This window comes from Lygodium microphyllum, chromosome 19, assembly GCF_053477565.2.
Source record: "Lygodium microphyllum isolate KBCC chromosome 19, Lygodium_microphyllum_v1.1.10, whole genome shotgun sequence".
NCBI classification, from domain to species: domain Eukaryota; kingdom Viridiplantae; phylum Streptophyta; class Polypodiopsida; order Schizaeales; family Lygodiaceae; genus Lygodium; species Lygodium microphyllum.
The window spans coordinates 79014458-79039336 of NC_141153.1; the positions used below are offsets into that span (position 1 = coordinate 79014458).

At 42.2% G+C, this 24879-nt stretch overlaps 1 protein-coding gene across 3 annotated transcripts in view; it reads right to left on the reverse strand.

Moving 5' to 3' along the window:
- Positions 1-669: 669 nt before the first annotated feature.
- Positions 670-24879, reverse strand: part of LOC148020072 (serine/threonine-protein phosphatase BSL3-like) — a 58805-nt gene continuing 34595 nt past the window's right edge. For 2 of the 3 annotated variants that reach the window (XM_087700352.1, XM_087700353.1), the window contains exons 4-22: positions 22162-22240; positions 21972-22051; positions 21799-21893; positions 21617-21716; positions 21394-21463; positions 21140-21241; positions 20894-20975; positions 5402-5581; positions 4599-4788; positions 4257-4500; positions 3823-3993; positions 3484-3722; positions 2888-2972; positions 2713-2811; positions 2414-2613; positions 2255-2330; positions 1694-1829; positions 1481-1620; positions 670-1386 (exon numbers count right to left, since the gene is read on the reverse strand). In XM_087700352.1, coding sequence (XP_087556478.1) covers positions 1303-1386; positions 1481-1620; positions 1694-1829; positions 2255-2330; positions 2414-2613; positions 2713-2811; positions 2888-2972; positions 3484-3722; positions 3823-3993; positions 4257-4500; positions 4599-4788; positions 5402-5581; positions 20894-20975; positions 21140-21241; positions 21394-21463; positions 21617-21716; positions 21799-21893; positions 21972-22051; positions 22162-22240 — 2452 coding nt within the window. In that variant the 3' untranslated portion in view covers positions 670-1302. Of the gene's footprint in view, positions 1387-1480; positions 1621-1693; positions 1830-2254; positions 2331-2413; positions 2614-2712; positions 2812-2887; positions 2973-3483; positions 3723-3822; positions 3994-4256; positions 4501-4598; positions 4789-5401; positions 5582-20893; positions 20976-21139; positions 21242-21393; positions 21464-21616; positions 21717-21798; positions 21894-21971; positions 22052-22161; positions 22241-24879 lie in introns of those variants that run through there. The other variant, XR_015694925.1, reaches the window with a different exon arrangement.

Below are 24879 nucleotides of genomic sequence, written 5' to 3' on the forward strand. Positions count from 1 at the left end.
ATTAAAATAGTGGGTGTAGACGATGATGGTAAATGGATGGCTCACAATCAACGTTTCAAAGTAAACTTAAATGCGCAAAAAGCAAGCCGGCTTGTGCAACACCAAAAAAGCCATTTTAGCACTTCACATAAGATTAACACACTTCCAGACAGTATCATAATACCAACCGTCATATAAATTTTGATAGTTTAATCCATCAAAATAGTGGTACATACAATTATGGTAGCATGAATCCCTAACAATCAACAGAAAGCAACTTTAGTGTGCAAAACATAAGCCGAGGCAAGAAAATACCATCTTTAAAATTAAAAATTTAGCTGAAAGACTAGTAAACACTATTGCAAGCCTCAAAGAAAGACCAGCCCAATGAACTTACAACTTTATTTATTTACAGGACTTCAACTTACACCTTTCAATGAAGGTTGAATGGGAAGGTGTAAAGCTCACTCAGTAGCTTTGAAAATTACGACGACATTTTTTTCAAAATATCATGATTTAAAAAATTTTACACTGTTCTCTGAAGAGCAAAATGAGATTTAAGAAAAAGTTAGCAACTAGGATTTTTGGCGGAACTCGTACCCAAGGATGCACATTAAGCCAGCTTAGAGCACGTAATGCAGGCTGCCAAAACACTATCAAGTTTTGATTTCAGGTTGAAACACTCTGTCATCTTGAGAAAATCTCACTAGTATTATTAAAATGAATATGTGTACATGAAAGCAAAAAGGAGTAGGGATCGAATGAAAAGAACCAGCAGTCTCTCAAGGTTACCAAGTATGAGAAAACACTAACAAAAAGGTTCCAGTTACATTACTCTCCTTCCGGAGAATTTCATGCCTGGAACAGACTCTCAGACAGGCTTACAGCCTGATATTATTGTGTCATCGTAAATCCAAGTAAAAATATCCCGATTCATTCTATATTGATACAATTTCCATCCTTGCGGAACCACACAGTTACACAGGATATCAGAGGGAGGTGTTGGGCTATATATCTTCCCATTCAGGATGATTGTAACCACTTCAGAAACCGCACTTTCTATACAAGAGGGAGAGGACCCAGCTTCTACTGTGACAGCTCAGAGAGGAGGACAAGGAGAGAGAAAGAATAATGAGATGAGAATTAGAACCAATACAACCCTAGTGACCTAGCTTAATGCCCCTGTGGTGTTTTACACTCCATATTTGATACCTTTACATCCCAACCCAGTGTACTATCAATAGATGTTGCCATGGTAAAGGCAACCTGTATACAGCCAAGGAAATGAAGAAGAATAATATACAGTTTTGTCTACACATGGCATCAAATCCAAGCCAAAGAGCTACGATCGTTTGCTGTATGAGGTCGCCCTCGAGTTGGTGTTGGTGGTCTTTGCACATTTAGCTCCTACAAAAAGAAACAGCAACTTTCAACACAATGAATAAAAATAACGAATAGCAGTCACACTGTTGGATATGATGGCCACCGTTGTAAACAGCACCTGCATCCAGGTTTCTTCAAGGTATCCATCAGCACGCAATTCTGGAGATGCCATTATAGGAGGGATCGGGTGGATAAGCTTTGGTACGACAACTAAATCTCTGCCTAGAACCAGAATTGCTCCTGCATTATTTGCAGTCCCTAAAACAAAAAATGTCAAATTAATACCAACTAACCAGCCTCACATGTGGATCTTTTCAGCAAGCATGCTTACCACAATAATTAGTAGCCGAAAAAAGGGTGATCAAATGGCCTTGAGCAAAACGTTCAAATCCATCCATAACACACTCATGAGCTCTCACAATGAGCTGTAAATTGTTGTTCTTGCAAAATGCAAGCACCCGGTCTGGCTGTAGACACATCACCAAGTGTTAGTAAAATTGCGCATCTTCGAGTAAAACTTGACCTAAACTGATGCAAGTTCACAAAGAAGTTAATGTAGCTTGCAAAGGCTACTGCAGTCTGAATCCTGAGAGGATCCAACCTAACATTGGCCCAACACACTCTTAAAAAATGGCTGGGTATTCAAATGAATCAGTTTAGGACACTAAACCACAAGGACTTTATTTTCCTTGAAACTTACAATAATTCTGATCCAAAGTCCCACGAAGGATGCAAAAGACTAAAACAAGGAGGCCATGACAACAAAGAACAAACTTCCTTCCCTCAACTTGAAGCCCTTTTTCCCAACATTCCTCAGACAGAAAGACCCTGCTTTAATAGATGGTACATGTTACCCTTCAAAAGGGAAAGTTGATAATTTAAAAAAACGCACCCCAAATGTTACCAAACCAGGACCACGTGCATTTGGCCGCAGACCTTCAACACTATCATTTTCTGTTGGATCAGACCTGTCAAAACAGATAAGAATCTGAATGATATAAACTGCATGAAAAAAGTTCCAAATATGGTCATTACAAATGCAAAAAATTACCATAGAAGATCCATGAGCACAACAGATCCAGCATCCATCGTTATTGGCCGTTTCAGGTTTTCGATTTGTGAGACAAAATTTATGGACCTTCCAATTCCACCATGCATACAGATAATGCGTTGCTCTATCAATGCTGCTAGAGGAAGCCAATTGAAAAGGTGGTTGAATGTCTGCCAAGCATACATTCCTTCCCTCTCACCCTGTTCATTCATGCAAGTTATTCAGAACAAGCCATAACTATGTACTACGTATGAGTTGAATCTGATTCATCATCAGCACTATGTTTGCAGCTGCATTACCATTCGCTCAATACACTCAATGCGAAATCCAAAGAGGGCATTGATGTCTGCAGCTTCATGATTTCCACGAATAAGATGTACATGATCAGGGTACTCAATCTGCCACAATGCACAATAAAATAAGGTACAAAAACAAAACCCTGAATTTCAACTCTCCATTGAGATACTTAATTACCTTTAAAGCAAGAAGCAAGGTGATTGTTTCCAAGCTATGCTGTCCTCTGTCCACATAGTCACCTAGAAAGAGATAATCGATGTACCTAACAACCCAAGATGCATTCCACTAAGAAAGAATGTCCATTACAAACCATGAAATCATAGAGGGCAACCCAGCAAAAAGCAAGCTTACTACTCCCAATGCTCTGTATAAACTGTTCGACCAAAAAGCACATCATATTATTGCACTCAAAGGTAACGACTCGACACCTGGAACCACACGGGATGGGTTTCTTTTTCTTTTTTTTTTTGGATTGGGGGGGGGGGGGGGTGTGGGGCGTGCCTTCAGTACATTCATGAAAACCCCTTTGGCACCTTTGGTATATTAATTCCCTCAATCCTAGTTAACCAGCAGGATTAAAAACCAGCATATCCTTGCAAAAGCCAAGGCTAAAAATCAAGCGATGAGTGTTAGATAAGGCAACTCTAAAGTTTTACCAAGTGCTGTAGGTCCATTATGTCCACTTACATCTTGTATGCTGTATCTTTACAGTTTTAAAAAGCTTGATGTCTTAATTTGCTATATTACAATGTCCTTCTCACAGATCAACTCACGTTATATCTCCAGCAGTAGAGGGGTATCCATATTCGTCGAATAGCCTCATCAAGTCTCCAAACTGGCCATGTAGATCCCCAAAAATCTTTACAGGTGCTCTTAACTTCAAGACAGTAGGCTCCCGTTCAAAAATTTGTTGGACCGTGTCACACAACTCAGCAACCTCGTTGGAGTCCAAAAAAAATTCACGTCTAGCAGGTGGTTTCCAACCACGAGGTAGCAACAATTGGGAAATTATCTGCACACATGTTAAATCCATGCATCTGTCACCTGGTGGGAGCTTTGTTTTGCCCTTGATTATGCTACCAAAACCTGAATAACATAGAAAAATAAGGTACCCTTTTATGCAGGCCTCTGGTGGACATCTGCCTGTCTAGCAGTCTTCTTGCCGCAGTACTGCTATCTAAAGTACCATAGCTTACTCGACGTCCTTCATTTTCAAACTGATCTAGTGAAAGCTGTCTAACCAAACCACCTAGGGCACCTCCAGGCTCTTGAGCAACCACCACCTGTATGAAGCTTGTTACCTTACAGAAATGACAAGTCTATTGGCAAAGCCTAAAAAACGAAAAACAATGTAAATGTCTGAAACTGAAAAACTCAACAATTCAGCTTAAATTTCCATTATTAAGCAGAGGCTCTGTCGCTGTCACATTATAATTAAGTACACAAAGCTTAATCCAGCAGTAAGATCCAACAGTTGCTACAATCAAAATGGGAAAAAGGTTTGATTCCTTGAGCCAATTCAAAACCTTGGCAGAGAGAGAGTTACCGCTCTGTGGTGCAGGCGAACATCTGAATTCGGTGATGCTGCTTCATTAAAAGGCACAAGTGAAGATTCTGTTCCATTACAGTCTACCTCAGAACGGTTTTCAGCTTCCGTCATTGATTGATCTGCATCAAGTTCTGTATTATTTGATGCTGCTACCTTTGCAGTTACAGCTAAATAAGTTTTACTCATTGCCTCAGCTTCAGCAATAGAAGCTTTCAATAGTTCCTCTTCTCCTCTTGCTGACCTGTAAGTAGGAATGCTTAAAAATCATTTTCAAGTAAAAAAGAGAAGAAACCTTGCCAATCAAACTCATAACTAAGCCAGTTTAAGAAAGCTGCAAACCATTGAGCTCTGCCAGCACTTTGCTCCATAGGCATAACCCCATTGACTACAGGAGCAGCCATGGTAATCTCTTTGTCGCCATCTGGTACTGAATGGTTTTCTTGCTGTGAAACACTTCTGACTGGTGGCGCCAATGAATTGTCAAGAGCTGGTGGGTCTTCTGCCACTAAAAGATCATCCAGCAAGTTTTCTGTAATGTTGAAAGTTACAACTGTAAGAGCAAAACAATCCTTGATGCTTTATGTTAGCATAAAATGACTATGGGTTATCGTAAAATATGTATGCCCAAGAATCCTCTAGCATCCCCTTTCTGTTATCTCCTTTCATGCTCCCACATCCATAATCCAGGTCTTCACCATCTGACATTGTAGTTGCACTCACAAATAGACTAAGACTTCTATGAATTATGCAATGGCATGTTTGCATGCTTTTTGATTGAAAGGTAAGACTTTCCCAGACCTGAACATCAAGGAAAGAGCCAGCCTTACAGGGCACGCAATAACTACTCGTATACATTATCGTGGAGAGAGATCATTCTCCTATGCAAAATATTGAATAGCTAAGCAACTAAGACTAGTATCTTCACAACTGTTGAAGAATGCTCCCTTAAGGCTCTTTTCATGCCCCTAAGATGAGATTCGATCCCACAATTCCTCTCCAAGACCATAAGTTCCAAACAAAATGCTTGGTAATGGCAAATCAAACTTTCAAGAACATTGCCACGTTTTGCATGTCCAAACATCCTTGCTTCTCACACTACAACTTGGTATTGCTTTGAAAAGGGCAAATTTTGTCTCAAATACCTCCTCTAAGGCCGCCATAAAGGTAAATATTGCTTCCTACTGCTGCTGCTGCATGGCGGCAACGCCTTGTTGGTTCCACATATGTGTCCCCCTTGGAAGCATCTAAGCTAGGTCTACTAAGCCGAGGACTTGTCACTACTCCATTCCGATCAAGCCAGATGGCAGCAATAGTGTCCAGAACTGCACATGCATAAACAGGAAACATTAGTAGCTGTAACCAATGACCATTACTTGTTAGCTCATTACATGCTCATGTTTATTATTCGAAGAAACCAACAAATCCAATGAAGATATGCAATGCTCACCATGATCATTGTGATTTGTTCACACTCTTGATCCATAGCATAGTTGGGTCAATGAGATCATAAAGTGAAATAAACTAGGCACTTCAAACCATTACATTGAGTATCACACAAATAAGCACAACTGAAGAATTTTGTATACCTACCAGATGAGGATCCACATTTGTGATCCAGCTGCATTTTGAGTATCAGGTTTCAAAATAGCTATTAACCAATGAAGATCTCAGATTCTCATAAAAACGAGGGGCAGGGGCTTGGGAATATGCATAGATTCAACTTTCCTATAGATGAAGGAGTCATTGCTACCACAAATGCAACTTGTACATAGCACTATATTGGGATCCACACATAGACTCTCTATTTTGTCACATTCAACCAGTGACTTCACACATCGCACATGGGTTTAGTCTTAAAACAGTTACATGCATTTATTGTTATGAAAGAGAATACTAGTGGTGGCAATTTTATCACCCACCCTTCTAAACTTTTTTCCCTCTCTCTTTCTCTTTTGTTTGTCTTTTACTTTTTACTTTTTACTTTTTTTTTGGTTGGGGGTTTGGGGGGGGGGGGGGGGGGGGGGGGGGGGTGGTGTGCGCGCGCGCTTTATAACTATACCATGCCCTTATCACTGGAAGCACCTATATAGGGAGTAGTAGTGACTCAAAGCCCTGCCTTGTTTCCACACTACGTGTGATTCCCTTGGTGAACCCTCTTATGTGCGGCGTCACGAGGGTGTAGTCCTGGGATGTGTCTATGTTGTCCCGCTTTTTGGATTGAATAATACAAGAGTATACCTTGAGCTCACATATTGTGTTACCTTTCTGTGCCGTGTTGAGTGCATAACGAGTGCAAGTGCATCACACTTGGTATCAGAGCAACTCTTGCTCGGAGTGAAGGAGTGCTCACGTAAGCAGGAGAGAAGGTCCAGTGCCCCAAAGAGAACGAAGTCGTAACGACCCACATCGTGACATCCCGTGTCACGACGCCCCGCGTCGCGTCGACCCCCATCGCGACGCCCCCATTGCGTCGGCCACGGCATGACGTCCCGACCCCGACACCACCCACTGTCTGAAGACGTGACGCGGCTTCCCCGCGGCATGACCACTACCACCATAGGCGAGACGTGGCTTCCCCGCGCTGACAATACCACCGACCACATCGCGGCTTCCCCACGTCGACAACACCACCAACCACATGGAGGACAAAAGGAAGAATATCACCCTCCCAAAAATGGAGGAGAGGAAGAAGAGTAGAGGGCAAGAATGGAGAGTGGCCTAAGAGAAGAAGGTAGCCATACTAGAAAGGCAATTGGAGGGCATGTCAAGCATGCTGGAGTCATTATGGAGGAACATGCAGATGAAGGAAGAGGAAGAGGAAAGGAAGAGAAAACTAGAACTAGAAGTAGAGCAGGGCTATAGAGAATGGGTATTACAACAACAAGAAGAGGAGAAAAGACACAAAATGCAAGAGGAGATGAATAGAATGGATAGAGAAGAGACATCTAGGAGGGCGCAAGACATAAGGAAAGAGAAGGAGAAGGCAGTAAAAACAGGAAACAAGAAGAAAGACAAGAAGAAGAAGAAGAAAAAGAAGCACAATCGAAGGGAAGAGGAAGATAGTGATAGCTCGGAAGATGACTATGGAAAATTCAAAATGCCCCAACCAACCAAATACAAAGGAGAGAAAGACGGGCTGGTTTTGAAGAAGTGGATCGCAAAGGTGGACAGGTATTTGAAGTATTCCCGAATAACCGAAGACAGGAAGATGGAAGTGGCAGCCATTTACTTGGAGAACTCTGCCAGTTGGTACCTGCCGGAGCAAGAGCAGGGCCACAACATCTTTTCATGGGAAGAACTCCAAAAGAACTGAAAGACTACTTCATTCCAAAGATGGAGAAATTCAAAGTGAGAGACGAATGAAGGAACATCAAACAAACACAAGGGAAGATGAAAGAATAAGTCAGTCGCAAACCACATTGGTACCAAGAGGAGCAGCAGGAAGATCGGGAAACAACCATAACATGCCAACCCCCAGTGCATCATATGGACCCGCAGGATCAAATACAACATGGTGGAGACCCAAAGGCCCTTCCATCGAGATCAAATGCTTCAGATGCGGGGTCCACACTACCAAAAACAGATGCCCCGTAGAAGATATAGCCTCATCAAGCGGGTCGAGGGTGAATGCCACTAGCGCATATGGAGGAGAAAAACCGCAACCCCCACATGTCCAAGAATCCCAAGCGGAAGTGATAAAAGCATGGACCACCCAAGGGTAGGGACAGTCAGCGCCCGATCCGAATGCATGGCGGCCAGAGTAGCACCAATCCACCACCTATACATCAAAGGTAGAGTGAGCGAAGGAAATCAACCCATCATGGTGGACACAGGGACCACGCACAACTTCGTTACCCTAGAGTGCGCAGCAAAACATGGATTGAAACTATCGAAGGTCCCAGAAGGATTAACAGTAACATTCGCACAAGGAGAAGCCAAGGAAGTGAAACAAGTCTTTACAGTACAAGTAGAAGCTGGAAAGTGGAAATCAAAACTCAACTTCTTAGTAATCCCCATGGATGATTTTGAAGTGATCCTAGGCTTAGAATTCTATGATAAATATGTCATTGCGATGTTCGGGAAAGGAGTAAATGAGATGATGCTAGATATGCAAGGAGAAGGCGTCAAAGTACCCTGTGAAAGAATGCAATTGCCTGGCAGGACCCCAATCAAAGTGCAAATGAAGGAGAATAAGCCAGGAGTTTCATGCCAAACAGTGAAGCCAAATGCAACCCAACCAAGAGGCCCAACCCAAGCAGCACCAGTCCAAGGGACCGTTATCAAGCCATGCATCATGACGTGTAGTGCCACGCAGGTGGAGAAATCTGTCAAACAAGGAGATATGGTCTACTTATGTATGATTCGACCAATTAGAGAAGAAGATGGCAAAAAGCCCAAGCACCAAAGCAATAACACAGAAGTGGCAAAGATACTCGAAGAATTCAAAGATGTAATGCCAGTACAGCTACCCAAGGGTCTACCACCCAGACGGGATGTGGATCATAAGATTGAATTGATTCTAGGATGTGACATTAATGTGACATTAAAAGGGATATTTAATGTCACATTAAGGTCATAAGTGGAGAATGTGACATTAAAAGGGATATTTAATGTTACATTAAGGTAAATTTAGGGGAACATGCACGAGAATGACCGTCCGGGCTCTTGGGCGCCCGAACGGGGTCAAGGGGAGCCTAGAGAGTAAGGGAGTCCAGAAATAGTAGGACTCCAGCTAGTTGACGGCTGGCAAAGAGATAAGCTTGAAGGCCAGCACTTATCTAGGCGTGGCTGGGAGGTGAAGGACACTCGTGCTTCCATCAGTCTCAAGAAATCTGTTCCCGTAATCTAACATTGGTATCAGAGCCTATGTTTTTGATCAAACAAGAATCTGTCAGGCCGTCAGTCAAGAAGCGGGCCATCAGTCAGAAGTGTCCTGTTCCGTCGCAAGTGAAAGCGTGTCGTCTGCCCTGTCCCGTCGCGTGCCGTCACTTCTGCCCTGTCTCGTCGCGTGAGAATTGACGAAGCCGTGAAGAAAACGGAGAAGACTCGTCACATTAGAAGGGCAGCGCCACGTCACGTAAGTGACATTTATCATTGGTCTAACGTTACGGGACCCGTGGCAGAAAACGTTACGGGCAGAAACGGGCAGAGAAAAATAAAAAAAAACGTAAGGACCAGGGTCGCGAAGACCAACCAGACCAGCGCGAAGACCAACCAGACCAGGCGTGCAGCCGCCAGCATCCGCGAGGACCAGGAGTGGAGTCGCCAGCATTCGCGAGGACCAACCAGCTCAGATGTGAAGCTGCCAGCAGCCGCGAGAAACAGATCAGAAGTGGAGCTGCCAGTATCAAATTGCTGTTGACGGATAGGACTGCTCCTGAGGCGGATAAGACTGCGACTGCTGTGAGACAGGCAGAAAACTTCATATACAACTGAAGCTACAGCCTTCATACATAACTGAAGCCACAGCCTGCCATAAAAAATCAAGGAAGTATTTTATCTTGTATGCAAATTTCTTATTTTTGCTTTCCAATTCCAGTGTATTAATGGCAGAAAAAGGGAAAGAAAGGGTAATGGAAAGTTCTAGTTCTGGGGATCAACCTATGGTAGATCCCCATGAACCAGACATACAAGAAGAACAATGGGAAGAATTTTTTGCCACGAGAGAGCAATTTGATGATCTTTCTGCTCGTGTGCAAACTCAGGGGGTTCAAATGGAGTTTTTAACTCAAACACTTACTGAAATAAAATCTCAGCTAACTTTATTATTGGAAAAAGATAAAAATAAGATAGAAATCTCAGATGTCCCATCTTCATCGAAAGATTTAGATGCGACCATTCGAGATTCTAAAGAACCCCAAACCTATCATAAATTGAGGGATAATCTGGTTTTAAAAGATATGAAACCACCTCAATTTTACGGGGAGGAAAAAGACAGGAATAAAGATACAATCTTTAATTTCCTCCAAAAATGGGAAGATTTACATAAATTAAAAAATACACCACCACATCTCCAAGCACTGGAGGCCAGTTTAACTTTGGGGCCCAAAGCATATAAGTGGTGGCGAACCTTAAAGGAGGCGAATAAAATACCTGAAACTTGGGCTCAATTTGAATCCGTATTTTTAAAAGAATTTCTTCCTGAAAATGAAATGGAAAGAAATTGGGAAGATTGGGATTATGTCAGACAAAAGGGACGACCCCTACTGACATATCTGGAGGAATATCGTGAGATAATCCTCAAACTGGAAGGAATTCATGAATTCCAAAAAACAAGAGGATTCATTAGGGGACTGGATAAAGCCTGTAAAAAGGAAGTAAAACGGAGTTTACCTAAGACGCTTGAAGAGGCAATTAAATTTGCATTAATTTATGAAGATAGTACGCGTCCAGGTACACTCACCAGTCTCACTGATATGGAGCCCAAGTCTAAGGAATTAGAAACCTCAAAATTTGTGGGCAAATTTAAAAGAAAAATGCCATTTTTCAAAGGTAAAAAACAACCTTTTGAAAAGAAACCATATATGAGGCCAAAGCTAAGTCCTGATGACTTTGATAAGGCCAAAAAACAAAAATTGTGTTTTAATTGCCTATCCCCTAACCATGCTGCTTGGAATTGCCCTCAAAAGAAAAAGGGGGAAGACAAAGAAAAGGACAAGGGCAAGGGAAAAGAAAAACAAATCCATGTAGTGCAGACCTTAGAATTAAAGGGTCATGAAAAGTATAAATCTTTAAAGGTCTTGCACATGGATGTACAACATAAGTGTTGTATGTCAACTTCTTTGTGGCAGCCTACTTTTGGGCCACATGATTTACTTAGAGTACATGGATTGATAGCTGGAAAACGGGTTAAAGTCATGATTGATGACTCTGCCACACATAATTTTATAAATTATGCACTTGTCAAAAAATTGAAACTTCCCCAACAAAACAGTGAGCATCAATACGTTGTGCGTATGATGCAAGGCCAAGACAATAAAATATGGGATACAATGGTATCCAATTTGGAAATCGAGATTCAAGGATATAAAGATAAGCTTGATTTCCAAATAATGAACATGGAAAGAGCTGATATTGCTCTAGGGAGGGAGTGGCTATGGGGATTGGAACCATCCTTAAAACGTAGCTATCACCATAATACACTGGAATTTGAAAGGGATGGTAAGACTTTTGTCATTCAAGGTGAACATGAAGTATCTGATAATCCTTTGCTGTGTTCTACTGAAGTTCAGAAGCTGATAAAGAAGGAAGTTTGTGAGGTATATATGCTATGGTCTCTTCCTGTACAGAATACTTTTACTTCCTGTAATATAAAGCAACAATTTTCTTATGTTTGCGAATTGAATGTAAATAATGAATTGAACAGTTTGTTAGATGATTTTAAAGATGTGTTTCCTTCTGATTTACCTAGTGGCCTTCCACCAGATAGGGGTGAAATAAATCACCCAATTGATATAAATAAGGATACACACCCAATTTCAAAACCACCATATAGGTTAAGTGAAACACAGCATCAAGAAGTTGAGAGACAAATTAAGGATTACCTGGATAAAGGGTTTATTCAACCCAGTAATTCACCTTGGGCTTCACCAATTTTATTGGTAAAGAAAAAAGATGGTTCTATGCGACTTTGTGTTGACTATAGAGCACTTAATAAAATAACGGTGAAGAATAAATTTCCTATGCCCAGAATGGAAGATCTTTTTGATCAATTGCAAGGGGCAAAATTCTTCACAAAGATAGACTTAAGATCAGGTTATCACCAAATAAGAATTAAGGCACAAGATATTTCCAAAACGGCATTTCGTACTAGATACGGGCATTATGATTTTTTGGTGATGCCTTTTGGCCTCACTAATGCACCAGCTACCTTTATGAAGCTGATGAATAGTGTTTTACGGCCCTATCTAAAGGGAAAGGGAAAAGTTTTAATTGGGGAACAGACCAAAATGAAAGTTTTCAAAAACTTAAGGTAGCTATTGCTACAGCTCCAATATTATTAATAGTGGATCCCAATAAACCATTTGTGGTTGAAGCTGATGCCAGTGACAAGGCAATAGGCGCGGTCTTATTACAAGAAGGTCGACCAGTTGCTTTTGAAAGCAAGAAATTAGATCGTGCAAAACAGAATTATTCTGTTTATGAGAGGGAGTTGTATGCAATAGTACATGCAATGAAGAAATGGAGGCATTATTTGTATGGTGCCAAACTTTTGATCTTATCGGATCATGAAAGCATTAAGTGGCTTAATGATCAACCAGATTTACATGGGCGTAAAGCCAGATGGGCCGAACTCCTCCAAGAGTTTGACTATGAAATAAGATATAGAAAAGGAAAGTATAATATAGTAGCTGATGCACTCAGCAGAATGCCCATCATTAATGAATTGAGTTTTACTCAGTTCACTTCCAACTTGCTTGAATCTTTAAAAGGGAAATGTCAGGTTGATCCGGCATATTCCAACATATGGGAAGCAATAAAAAATGGGGATCCAAATGAAAGTGCTTCTACTGAGGAAGGAATATCTGAGGATGTTCAACTAGGAAATGGAGCATCATGGGTTGCTCAAACTGGATTCAAGTGGAAGAATTTTACCATTGATAATGGTTATTTACTCTACAAGGGTAGGGTATGTGTCCCGAAAGATATAGAAATAAGGCGCCAGATACTATTTGAGTGTCATGATACCCCTAGTGCGGGACATCCAGGAGTTAATAAGACTTATAGTCTTATTAAAAGGCACTTCTATTGGCCTGGAATGAATAAGGACGTCCTTGACTATGTGGTCAAATGTAATAAATGCTAGGTTAATAAAGCTGAAAAATTAAAAATGGGAGGACTTCTCCATCCATTAGAAATTCCTTCGGGAAAATGGGAGAGTATCTCCATGGATTTTATTGTTGCTTTACCTAGAACACAGAGGGGGCACGACTCTGTGTGGGTAATTGTGGATAGGTTAACCAAAATGGCTAGGTTTATTCCAACTTCAACTGATGTTAAAACACCAGAATTGGCTAGATTGTTCGTAGAGAACATATACCGATTGTATGGCCTTCCGACAAATATAGTTTCTGATCGGGATAGAAAATTTAATAGCCATTTTTGGCGTGCGGTATTTAGGAAATTGGATACTAAACTTACCATGAGTACGGCGGATCATCCGCAAACAGATGGGCAAACTGAAAGGGTTAACCAAATTCTTGAAGATATGCTTAGGGCATATGTGAGTAAAAGGCAAACTAATTGGGAAGAGTATTTACCGATAGCAGAGTTTGCATATAACAGTGCCAAACACTCTTCCACTGGATATAGTCCATTTATGTTGATGTATGGGTTTCAGCCCAGAGCTCCTTTTGCAGTAGGACTGCATAAGGAAAAGGTTCAGGCAGCTAAAGACTTTTTGGAGGATATGAATAATATGTTAAAATTTGCTCAAGAAAATATTAAAAAGGCTCAAAGTCGAGCTAGAGCATATGCAGATCCTCACCCAAGAGACATCTCCTTTGAAGAAGGAGAATTGGTCTATCTTAAGGTGCCTGAACAAACTAAAACTATGAAAAAGGGACATTGTCCAAAGCTTTCACCAAGGTATTGTGGTCCTTTCATAATACTTAAAAGAGTGGGAGAATTGGCTTACAAGCTCCAACTACCTATTGGTAGTAAAATACATCCAGTTTTTCATGTAAGCAAATTAAGGAAGAAGCTGGGTGATTTGGATAATCTAATCTTAAATGATGATATTGAGGAGTTATTCTATGACCAATCTAATCCACATGAACCAGAAAAAATATTAAATGTTCGTAATAGACGAACGAGGAATACTATTTATCAAGAATGTTTGGTTAAGTGGAAAGATTGTTCAGAGGAAAGCTCAACATGGGAGCGAGTAAGTACTTTAAAGAAAAGGTTTCCCGATTTACAGTTAGACCTTCCAAATATCGTTTTCGAGGACGAAACCGATTCTTAAGGGGAAGGAAATGTGACATTAATGTGACATTAAAAGGGATATTTAATGTCACATTAAGGTCATAAGTGGAGAATGTGACATTAAAAGGGATATTTAATGTTACATTAAGGTAAATTTAGGGGAACATGCACGAGAATGACCGTCCGGGCTCTTGGGCGCCCGAACGGGGTCAAGGGGAGCCTAGAGAGTAAGGGAGTCCAGAAATAGTAGGACTCCAGCTAGTTGACGGCTGGCAAAGAGATAAGATTTAAGGCCAGCACTTATCTAAGCGTGGCTGGGAGGTGAAGGACACTCGTGCTTCCATCAGTCTCAAGAAATCTGTTCCCGTAATCTAACATAGGATCCGCCCCACTGGCCCGAGCACCCTACCGCATGAACCACACTGAACTCATGGAATTGAAAAAGCAGCTGCATGAACTAGAAGAACAAGGTTTCATCCGCCCTAGTAAATCCCCCTTTGGTGCCCCAGTGTTATGTGTCAAGAAGAAGGATGGGGGACTTAAACTCTGTGTAGACTATAGGGCTCTTAACAAAATCACCATTAAAAACAAATACCCAATGCCCCTAGTGGAAGACCTCTTAGACAGATTACACGGGGCCAAGTACTTTAGCCGCATAGACCTTAGATCAGGTTCCCATCACATCCGTATAGCAGAAGAGGACATCCCTAAAACAGCCTTTCGCACCCGCTATGGTAGTTTTGAGTGGTTTGTATTAGGATTTGGCCTAAGCAATGGGCCAGGCACATTTTGCGGCCTCATGGATGGAGTCTTCAAGCCCAAGATAGATGTCTTTGTCATTATCTACATTGATGATCTCCTAGTCTATAACAAAACCTTAGAGGAGCACAAGCAACATTTACGCCGGGTTTTTGAGAAACTACGGCAACATCAATTATATGTCAAGCCTGAAAAATATGAGTTTGCAGTGAAAGAGTTGGAATTCTTAGGCTTTATTGTAGGAGCAGCTGGTATCAAAGTGGATCCTAAGAAAGTGGAAGCTGTCCAAAGATGACATATATTGAAAACTGTAAGAGAAGTGCGGAGTTCCTCAACTTCACAGTATTTTGCCGAAGGTTCATCAAAGATTACAGCCTCATCACAGCCCCCCTCTCCCACCTCACCAAAGAAGATCACTCTTTTACATGGGGGAACGTGCAACAGGAAGCTTTTAAGCAGATGAAGAAATGCATGAGTCAAACTCCCGTCTTGAAGGTGCCGAACTTTACCAAGCCCTTTGAAATATCTACAGACGCATCCGATTATGGCATAGGAGGTGTACTGGTGCAAGAAGGCCACCCCATAGCTTATGAGTCCAAGAAATTTACAGATGTTGAAACAAGGTGGAGGATACATGACAAAGAAATGTTGGCAGTCATCCACTGCCTCAAGAAATGGAAGCACTATGTTCAAGACAAGCACACAATAGTCTTCACCGACAATATCTCCCTCAAATACTTCCAATCACAACCCAAATTATCGGCAAAGCAAGCCCGCTGGCTAGACTTCCTAGCAGAATTCAACCTAGAGATTCGGCTCCACTAACAAAATAGCAGATGCCTTGAGTCGGAAAGCTGACCTAACAGCTGTCCGTGTGGTCAACAGCAATTTCATGGAATTAGTCAAGGAGGCCTTAGAACAGGACCAAGAGATGCACAAAATAATCCGAGATGTGAAAACAGAGAAGACCTCACATGGAATGTACACCCTTGAGGAGGGTATCCTATTTTTAGGCAAGAGATTGTATATCCCCAACAATTTGGAGTTGAAGAAACTCCTCCTTCATGAGATACATGATGGTAAACTTGGAGGGCACAAAGGGCAAAGCAAATCCTTGGAAGCCCTTAGGAAGCAGTTCTTTTGGCCTAATATGAAAGAAGAAGTCATCGACTACATCAAAACCTGCCCCACTGACCAACTGGTCAAAGCACCACGCTCAAAGCTAGCAGAATTACTACAACCATTACCCATACCCAACCGCCCATGGGATGTCATCAACATGGATTTCATTGTGGAACTACTCGAGTCCCATGGGTACACAATCATCTTTGTAGTGGTGGACTATTTCTCAAAACAAGCCCACTTCATCCCAGTCAAGCCACCACTGAATGCTAAGGAGGTAGCACGCCTCTTCTTCACACATGTATTCAAACTCCATGGCTTACCATTGGCAATAGTATTAGATCGAGATGGAAGATTCATGAGCGATATGTGGAAGGAACTCTTCAAGACCCTGGAAACACAATTGAGATTCTCCTCATCCTTCCACCCTGAGACAAATGGACAGATAGAACGAGTCAACCAAGGCATTGAAGACTATCTCCGAAGCTATGCCCAAGTGGACCAGAAAGATTGGGCCTTGTATCTTGATGTCTTAAATTCCACTACAACAGCTCCATCCACTCGGCAACGGGGTACACCCCCTTTGAATTAGCCACAGGCAAAGAAGTCATTACCCCGCTAGCCTTAGCATTGGGAGCGACCAAAGCGGAAGATCAAGATGCAGAGGAGTTCTTGAAGAAATGGAGAGATCGAAATGCAGCGGCCAAGCAGAGCATAGAACAAAGCAAAATCACTATGACTGAGCAAGACAACAAAAAGAGGAAGAGTGTACTATTCACCAAATGAGACATGGTCCTAGTCAGCTCTAAGAATATGTCACTTCCCAAGAACATGACTCCCAAGTTCAATCACCACTACTATGGACCCTACCGAATCACTCGAGTGCTGAACAAAGTCACCTATAAACTCGACCTGCCAGACAGTGTATGTGTTTATAATGCTTTTCATGCTCGTCTTCTGCACAAGTTCTATCCCGACAACCAATGGAGACAGCGCGTACCAATGCTCCATTCCACTGGTCCCTTCGAAGTAGAAGCATTCCTCCGACACTGGGAATAAAGAGGATTCCCCGAATATCTCACCAAGTGGTGCAGGCGTCCACTCAAGGAGGCCACTTGGATCTCAAAAGCGGAGGCTTGTGAACACGGCAAAGACGCCTTCGCCCTTTGGCTCGAGGAGAACCCCACTACTCCTTCCAATGACCCTTGAACCTCTCCAAACAAACAAAGCGGTTCTCAATCATAGACCCAAATATGCCTCCACTCCTCAAATGTAATTGAGTCGAGGGTGGACCCGCATGGTGATACCAACATCAATAAATCCAACAAAGCCCTCAAAAACAAGTCTAGATGGGCAAACACTGATCAACTTGCTAGAAAAGGCTGTGTTAAGACCCCCAAGTCCTAGTGCGGCAGACACTGACCAGTCTAATAGTATAGATTGTGTTAAGACCCCGCGGTCACATAGACCGGTAGACACTGACCAGCTTGATAGGAAAAGATGTGTTAAGATCCCGGATGAGTCAAATAAAGCACTACCCTTAGATTGTTGAGGACAGCAATCCAATAAGCGGGGGTGAGTGTAAGGGCTTTGTAGCTATACCATGCCATTATCACCGGAAGCACCTATATAGGGAGTAGTAGTGACTCAAAGCCCTGCCTTGTTTCCACACTACATGTGATTCCCTATACCCAGTGGTAAACCCTCTTATGTGCAGCGTCACGAGGGTGTAGTCCTGGGATTTGTCTATGTTGTCCCGCTTTTTGGATTGAATAATATAAGAGTATACCTTGAGCTCACATATCGTGTTACCTTTCTGTGCCGTGTTGTAACGAGTGCAGGTGCATCATGGGGAGGGGGCAAAAGGGGGGGGGAGGCAGGGGAAGGGGGAGATGGGTGTGGGGGTGGTGGTGGGGGTGGTAGTGGTGGTGGTGATTTGTGTATGTGCTACATCAATCTAATGAATCGGTTAGATCTCACACATTCATAAATCATTGTTCCACACCTTATAAAACAGAATAAAACGGGCTTGCTGGATACAAGTATACATTGCTCATGAAAATGGCTAGATGAATGCTGAAAGGGAAGTCTTTCTCTGACAATTTTTTATGGATGCTAACTTGATTGCTTGTTACATGCAAACTTGGTCACTTATGCAAGCCTTTACAAACATTACTCCTTATGAGGTATGGAATGTATCACTATGCAAGCCCGTTGTTTCTCACATGCGGACCTTTGGACACCTAGCTTATATATGTTCCTACACAATGGCACCATTAAAGCAATAAATGTCTCTTTGTCAGGCACAATAAGGAGCCTTTGAACGTTTTTGAAAAGGGACAAGAGGTTGTGTGACTTACACCTCCTCATGTAGATCACTGTTCAAAAAGGCAAGCTTTACATCTATCACAAGGACATGAAATTTTATTGCTTTGCTTAGCATTTGATTATCAAATGTGCAAATGTGACTTGCACATATGAGGTGCAATTCAATTATTTCACAACGTGGGACCCATGACCCCAAAATATTAGTTAGTGCCAAAGGCAAAAGTTTTAATAAGTTTATATCTAACAAGTATGAGGTGGTACCTGATGCCAAATTTGGGCCTAGACCAATTTATTGGCCACTCAAATATAGTACCTTGAACCGCTCAGTTTGTTGGCCTAACCTCTATGCCTGAGATATAACCCCACAACTACTTTGCAACCAGTACATGCTTCATTATATATGCCCACATCGAGTAGTTGGTCCCATCTAATCTATCAAAGTCCCCAAACATGTTTTACAAGTCACTCTAAGTTGCCACTGCTTGCTGTATTATGCTGGTGATTTTAACCAGCTGCTGTCCATGGTATGATTGTAGGTGCGGCACAAAAGAAAAATAATGAGGATCTCAAAAACTTACAATTTTTTGGCTCAAGAGAAGACGTTGAAGAAGCTGCTAAGAATTTTAAAGCGAAGATCATTCCAATGCCCCTAAATGCCACGAAGGATGATGAGTTAGGTCTCAATGTCGATGAAATTATGCAAGTTTCATAGAAGCCCCAAATTTTTGTCGTGAAATTTGATGAATTTGTCATTTGCAAGTGAAAGCCCCCAAATTTCTATGGAGAAAAATCAAGAAGTTTGACACAGAATAGGAAATCCCCAAAATTTTCAAAGAAATTTAGGGGTTTTGAGAAGAAGCCCAAAATTTTTGGAAGAAATCGGGGTGAAATTTGATGTTTGAAATAAAACAACTGAACTCTGTGCTTAGGAGGAGGTTGCACGCGAACAGAACCTCAAAGATTGAGTTGACTTCTGGGATTTGGGTCAATGCAGATGTAGTGTCAAGCGAAACGGTCATCGCAGATGTGGAAGACAGTAGGAACATATTATCAGGACAAACACTGCAGTCAGGCGATGATTGGAGCAGGTCACGTCTGCTGGAACAGGTGCCGAAATCAGCAAGCATCATGACTCATGGCTGAACAGATCATTGTTCCATGGCAGAACAGGCCATTGTGCTGCCGAACAGGTCCCACTGTGCAGGCTGGGCAGATTGTGCTACACAGAGATGGGAAGTGTGAAGGACAGAACTGATGATTTCGCAGGCAGCACATGCCACACAGGTAGACTGATCCAGCAGACATGCAGCCTGATGAACCTGGAACAGCAGAGTTGAGTGGAGGGACAGAGATGAGTAGAGCAGCACTTCCAATAGGCTGGCTGGAGTGGACAGACAGGCTGAGTTGCACATAGCTGCTGGGTGGAGGCTGAACTCCTACTGGTTGATGAACAAGTGTAGATATCAGAGCAGCAGCAAGTAGATAAGGCCAAGCTTGAAGCTCAATGGCGTCGCTGGAGGCAGCAGCTGTGAGCTGAGAGGATGCTCTGATACCACTGTTGGGTCAATGCTCAGCTGCACACATAAACACACACACACACTCGCAATGAACAGTGAACAACAAGAGAGAAGGAGAGATTACTGGAAAGTCACATCCACTAATGTGAGAAGGATAGAGGTACCATAATACCACACCCAAAGTGGGGGGGGGGGGGGGGCGCGGCACTTCTCTGGCTAGAAGGTAAAAAGTGCCTGTGGTTGGTAGGTAGCTCTAGGTTCTTCTCTGTTGTCTAAAGATAGACATTGAAATGGCATAGGGCTGCTGTACTTTTGTGGAAAGCAACATACTCTTCAGGGGCAGATAAATGTGGCTGGATTGCAGCAAATAGGACATTGTTGGACTTCAAGACTCATGACTCATATTATACCCTGACTGCTGTTAGTACCTCTTAGTTTTCTTATAGGTATTTTCACATATTTTCACCATCTTCATCTCACCGGTCCATTGACCAGACTATATTGAGCTCTCTATTTCTTCCCCATATGTGCTTACAGGAGAACCATGCAAAATTCAAGAAAACAGAGAAAAAAATATAAAAATCCAGTAGAGAACTATTATGATTTGTCTAATTTGTGAAAATTCTGGCTTGCTTTGCTTTTCCCTTAACTAGATAACAGTAACTGGGAGAAATTGTAATACAAGGCATCATTCGCTCATGTTCTAACAAATACCAGGATACTCAATGATTGACGGCTGAAGCAAGTACTAAAAAGAAAAAATGTGCATCATCAAATGTAGGGCTTGCAGAACTCCATGATAGGTTTCTACATCCAGATTTGGTACTTTCAAGGTCAGTTGTTAATTGATGAAAAGCATCTAGGTGCTGAACTCATTCGAATTCTGATCGAACAGAGAAAAACGCAAACTATGTTCCTTTGTAGCATCAGTTCTCTCACAATCATATCACAAAGGAGGCTGAAAAACAAACTCAAAGCTACCTGCAGCACTTGCGGCTCCCTCAATCATCCTACCACCACGAAGTGTACCACCAGTGACATGAAGCCTTAAGTCTACAAAAACCTACATACCAGATAAAAACGTCTTGAGCTTATATCAAACTGTCATCTGAGACACATGTTCTGACACTAGAGCAATCAAAAAGAGGAAAAAACTCATCGCAGATCTCAAGCTGGGGTAACAACAAGGACACAAACTAAATCACCAACATAAAATCTGAGACATACAGCTGCATGTTGGTATCGTGGTGATGGAGCCACACCAGGGGCTCGAGCCCATTCCCAGCGCCCATCTCTGTGCTTGATCAAGGCAAATGCACTGTCCAGAGGCTGTAAAGTGGATTCTTGAATTTAGAAAGAATATATCAATGCATGTAAAACACCTCAGTGAAACATGCAGAAAGAATGCAAATTTTTGAATAGTGTTATAGTATATGTGAAATGCATCCAAAACCCAGAAGACCCTAGTTAGGTTTACGTACCATACCACTGGCATCTCTACCACCACATACAAGAAGCAAACCATCTGCCCTTGCACTGGCTGTTCCATATCTGCAAACAATACAACTCAGATGTCAACTTTAATATGAATTACACTTAAAAACATGTGTGATTCCTCATACATTCTAACTATCTCAAAGCTAAAAGTATCTAAGCAGTATAATGTTACTACATCCAAAACATCTGACAGAAGAGTTGCATTACATGCAAGAAGGTAAAGAGTCGCCTTCAGGTTCAAGCTTTTTCCATTCATAAGGCTTGGTTGCTGTGTCTAACGACCATGCATCAGCAAGAGGTTTTTTACCTTGAGGAAAAACTGTAATCATTAGATTCGTCCAACAAAAATAAACCTGACGAAAACTTGTAAAATCAGTTTCTCAACTGACCATCACTTCCACCAATGGCAACAAGATATCTCTGTTGAACCAGTGCCATTACATGACCATATCTCGGTCCTGGGCCCTGACCATGCACTACCACTCTGAAACATAAAAGTAATATGAGCACTTCATTAATGCATGCATGCACTCACAGGAGGGTGGATATCAAATGAAAATACCTGTGCCACTTTGGTCTTGTGTGTGTCAAGTCTAGTACATGAAGATCTTCTGTTGAATGTCCAGCAGGTCCAATTCCTCCCTGAGGGAAACAAAATCTCATCCATAAGCATGCAGCACATCTTAACAAAGTCAGTCTTTAGTGAAGCAGTGTCAATATTTTACCACAAAAACTTTGGGCTCTGAACGTACCTGTATGACTACCATGGTACCAACTGCAGTTGCAGCATGTGCAGCACGTGGTGAGGGTGCCTCTCCAACTGGATGCAGCCTGACACCACATCCAATGTAAAAGTTGAACATAAGCAACACAATTTTGCTCATAGGTGTAAGTGAAAGTAGCTAAAAGAAGGTAGTATATCCCATGATTAAGATACATCAAAACAAAGTAGTGTAGAGTTAATAAGACAAAAAGGCACCCCTCATTTGGGTTGCCTTTGAGAGCATTAGCACTACCTGTTTTTCCTGTTCATGACTGGAAGACCATCACCTTGATCATTCTGATGCTTGTCAGTGATAGCTAGACACTAGAATCATATAACAGCCAAGCACCCTGGGGTCTGTCTAATCAGATTAAATGAGCTGTACATCTAAGTGTTAACCAAGCTAGAACCAAGGATTGTAACAAATTGGTTTAGAAATCCAATCCAGGGCTTACCCCCATAGTATCACAAGCACACCCATTCTAGGCCCTCAATATGGGTGCAAGGGACATCCCCTTACCCAATCACCCACAATTGTTTCCCCAGCCTTAGCCTCATCCCTTGTGAGGGCAGATTTACTTATTTACTCCTTCCAAAATATCAAAAAATTCAAAGTTAACAATTTTCAACTTCTCTTTATCTCTGTCCTTCACAAGTACACAAAATCAACTTCAAACTGGTTTTTTAGCTCACCTCACACACACTGCCCTTCACAAGTACACAAAATCAACTTCAAACTACTTTTTTGGCTCACCTCACACACATACACATTTAGGTGAAACAAATCTTTTGATTGAGCTGAGTGTTTTGATTAACTTCATTTATGAGGGAGTGATCCAAAGGGTTAACCAAAGCTAGACCATGTAGCGGCTCTAGGTGTGTCAAGTTCACATTGTGCAATCTGCTCTCTTCTTGACTGCTAGAGCACAGCTTGAGCAAAGCAATAGAGGAGCTACCCATGTAACGCACAAGGAGTGCGTAGAGTAATATCCCCAAGCTTCTTTTCGGCACTCACGGTCTGCTCAAGAAACGACCGTGTTTGGCACCCCACTGTTTTTACAAGAAACGATCGTTTTTACACGAAATGACGCTTTTGCGAGGAAAGAGAGCGAAGAGAGTTTTGAAAATGAAAGAGCGAAGAGGAGCTATAGAGAATGCTTTTTACAAAGGAACGGGCAAACTCGAAGATGGTGCTAGCAACGCGCTACCAAACGGTGTTGAGTCAAGTTGGTAAGGGAGCAAGAGGTACTCCCTTACCAAACTCGAAGATGGTGCTAGCAACGCGCTACCAACTTGACTCAACACCGTTTGGTAAGGGAGCAAGAGGTACTCCCTTATACACCCCCCCCCCCCCCCCCCAGGAGGAAGCTCAATGTCCTCATTGAGCAGGATTTGGACTACTTGACTCAAAAAAGATCTTCCATCATCTTTTGCCAATTCACAATACTTGTATTTTCCCTGGATAAATGACACCTCCACTACAACTGCCCTTGTAGGCCTCACACCCAAGCGAGCGGCTACTTGAGGTGATATAAAATTATGTGTGGCACCTGTGTCCACCATCATTACCTGTGGATGATTTTCCACCGTCGCTTGAAGAAACATGTTGCAGATGGTAGGAATGAAAGCTGGCACGGTAAGTGAGGGATTTACCTCTAGAGCACCTATCTTGGCCTTTGCTTCCCAATCCTTGCCTTCATCTTCTATCTCTATAATCTGTACTGATGTCTGAGGCCCCTCTGTGCCAACTTGGGCATAAGCAACTCTTGACCCAATTGTTGAAGTTGTTGCCCCTCTTGGACAATCTCTTGCAAAGTGAGGCCCCCCACATGTATGGCACGACAATGGGCCTCCCCTTCCCTGACCAAATCTGTTTCCTCCTCCGTAGCCACCTCTATATGTAAAGTTCCCTCGGCCCACCCCCGAGTTTGTAGTTCTGAAGCTAGTAGAACTGCTTGTTGGGGTTGACTCGGACGGAGTTCCTTGTTGTACTCTAGTCTGAGGGGTTGTCTGTTACTCCATCCACTGTCTGCAAGTGCATTACCTTGATTAGATCCTAGACTCTTACCTATTTCCCCATATTGAGTTTGAAGGAGCATTATTGCTCCCTTGAACTATACTACGAACAGCCTCTCCTTGTCTGCCTTCAAAGTCTGTTAGCCTTTCAATCATGGTCATAGCCTCCACCACGTTTGTTGGCTCCTATTTCTCTATTTCCCTTCAAGCTCAACGTTGCAAACCATATAAGAAGCCATGTAGTTTGGTAATCACGTCCATGTCGTGGAGCTACAGTATCAAAGATTTATACTTTTGAACATATTCCCTTATTCTGCCAATATACTACTTTAGATATCTCCATTCATCTATGACTTTGAATGGCTCATTCTTTGGCACAAAATAATCTATCATTGCTTTTTGTAACTCTTCCCATGAGAGTTTTCCGCCATGTTGTTATTCTTCATACATGAGCCACTTCGAAGTGTCACCCTCTAACAACTGGTGGGCCGCTACCAATCCTCTCCGTTTGCTTGAGACTTTGAGTAGTTTCATTTAGCCCTCCACTTCACGGATCCATCTATTCAAGCTCATGGAGTCTCTTTCTCCTTCATACTTTTAGGTGCTTGCAGTTTAAATTTTCCCATTTCATCTAATGAAGACTCATCCCGATCTTTCTTTTCTTTCTTTCTGCTCTTTTGTGATGCTACCC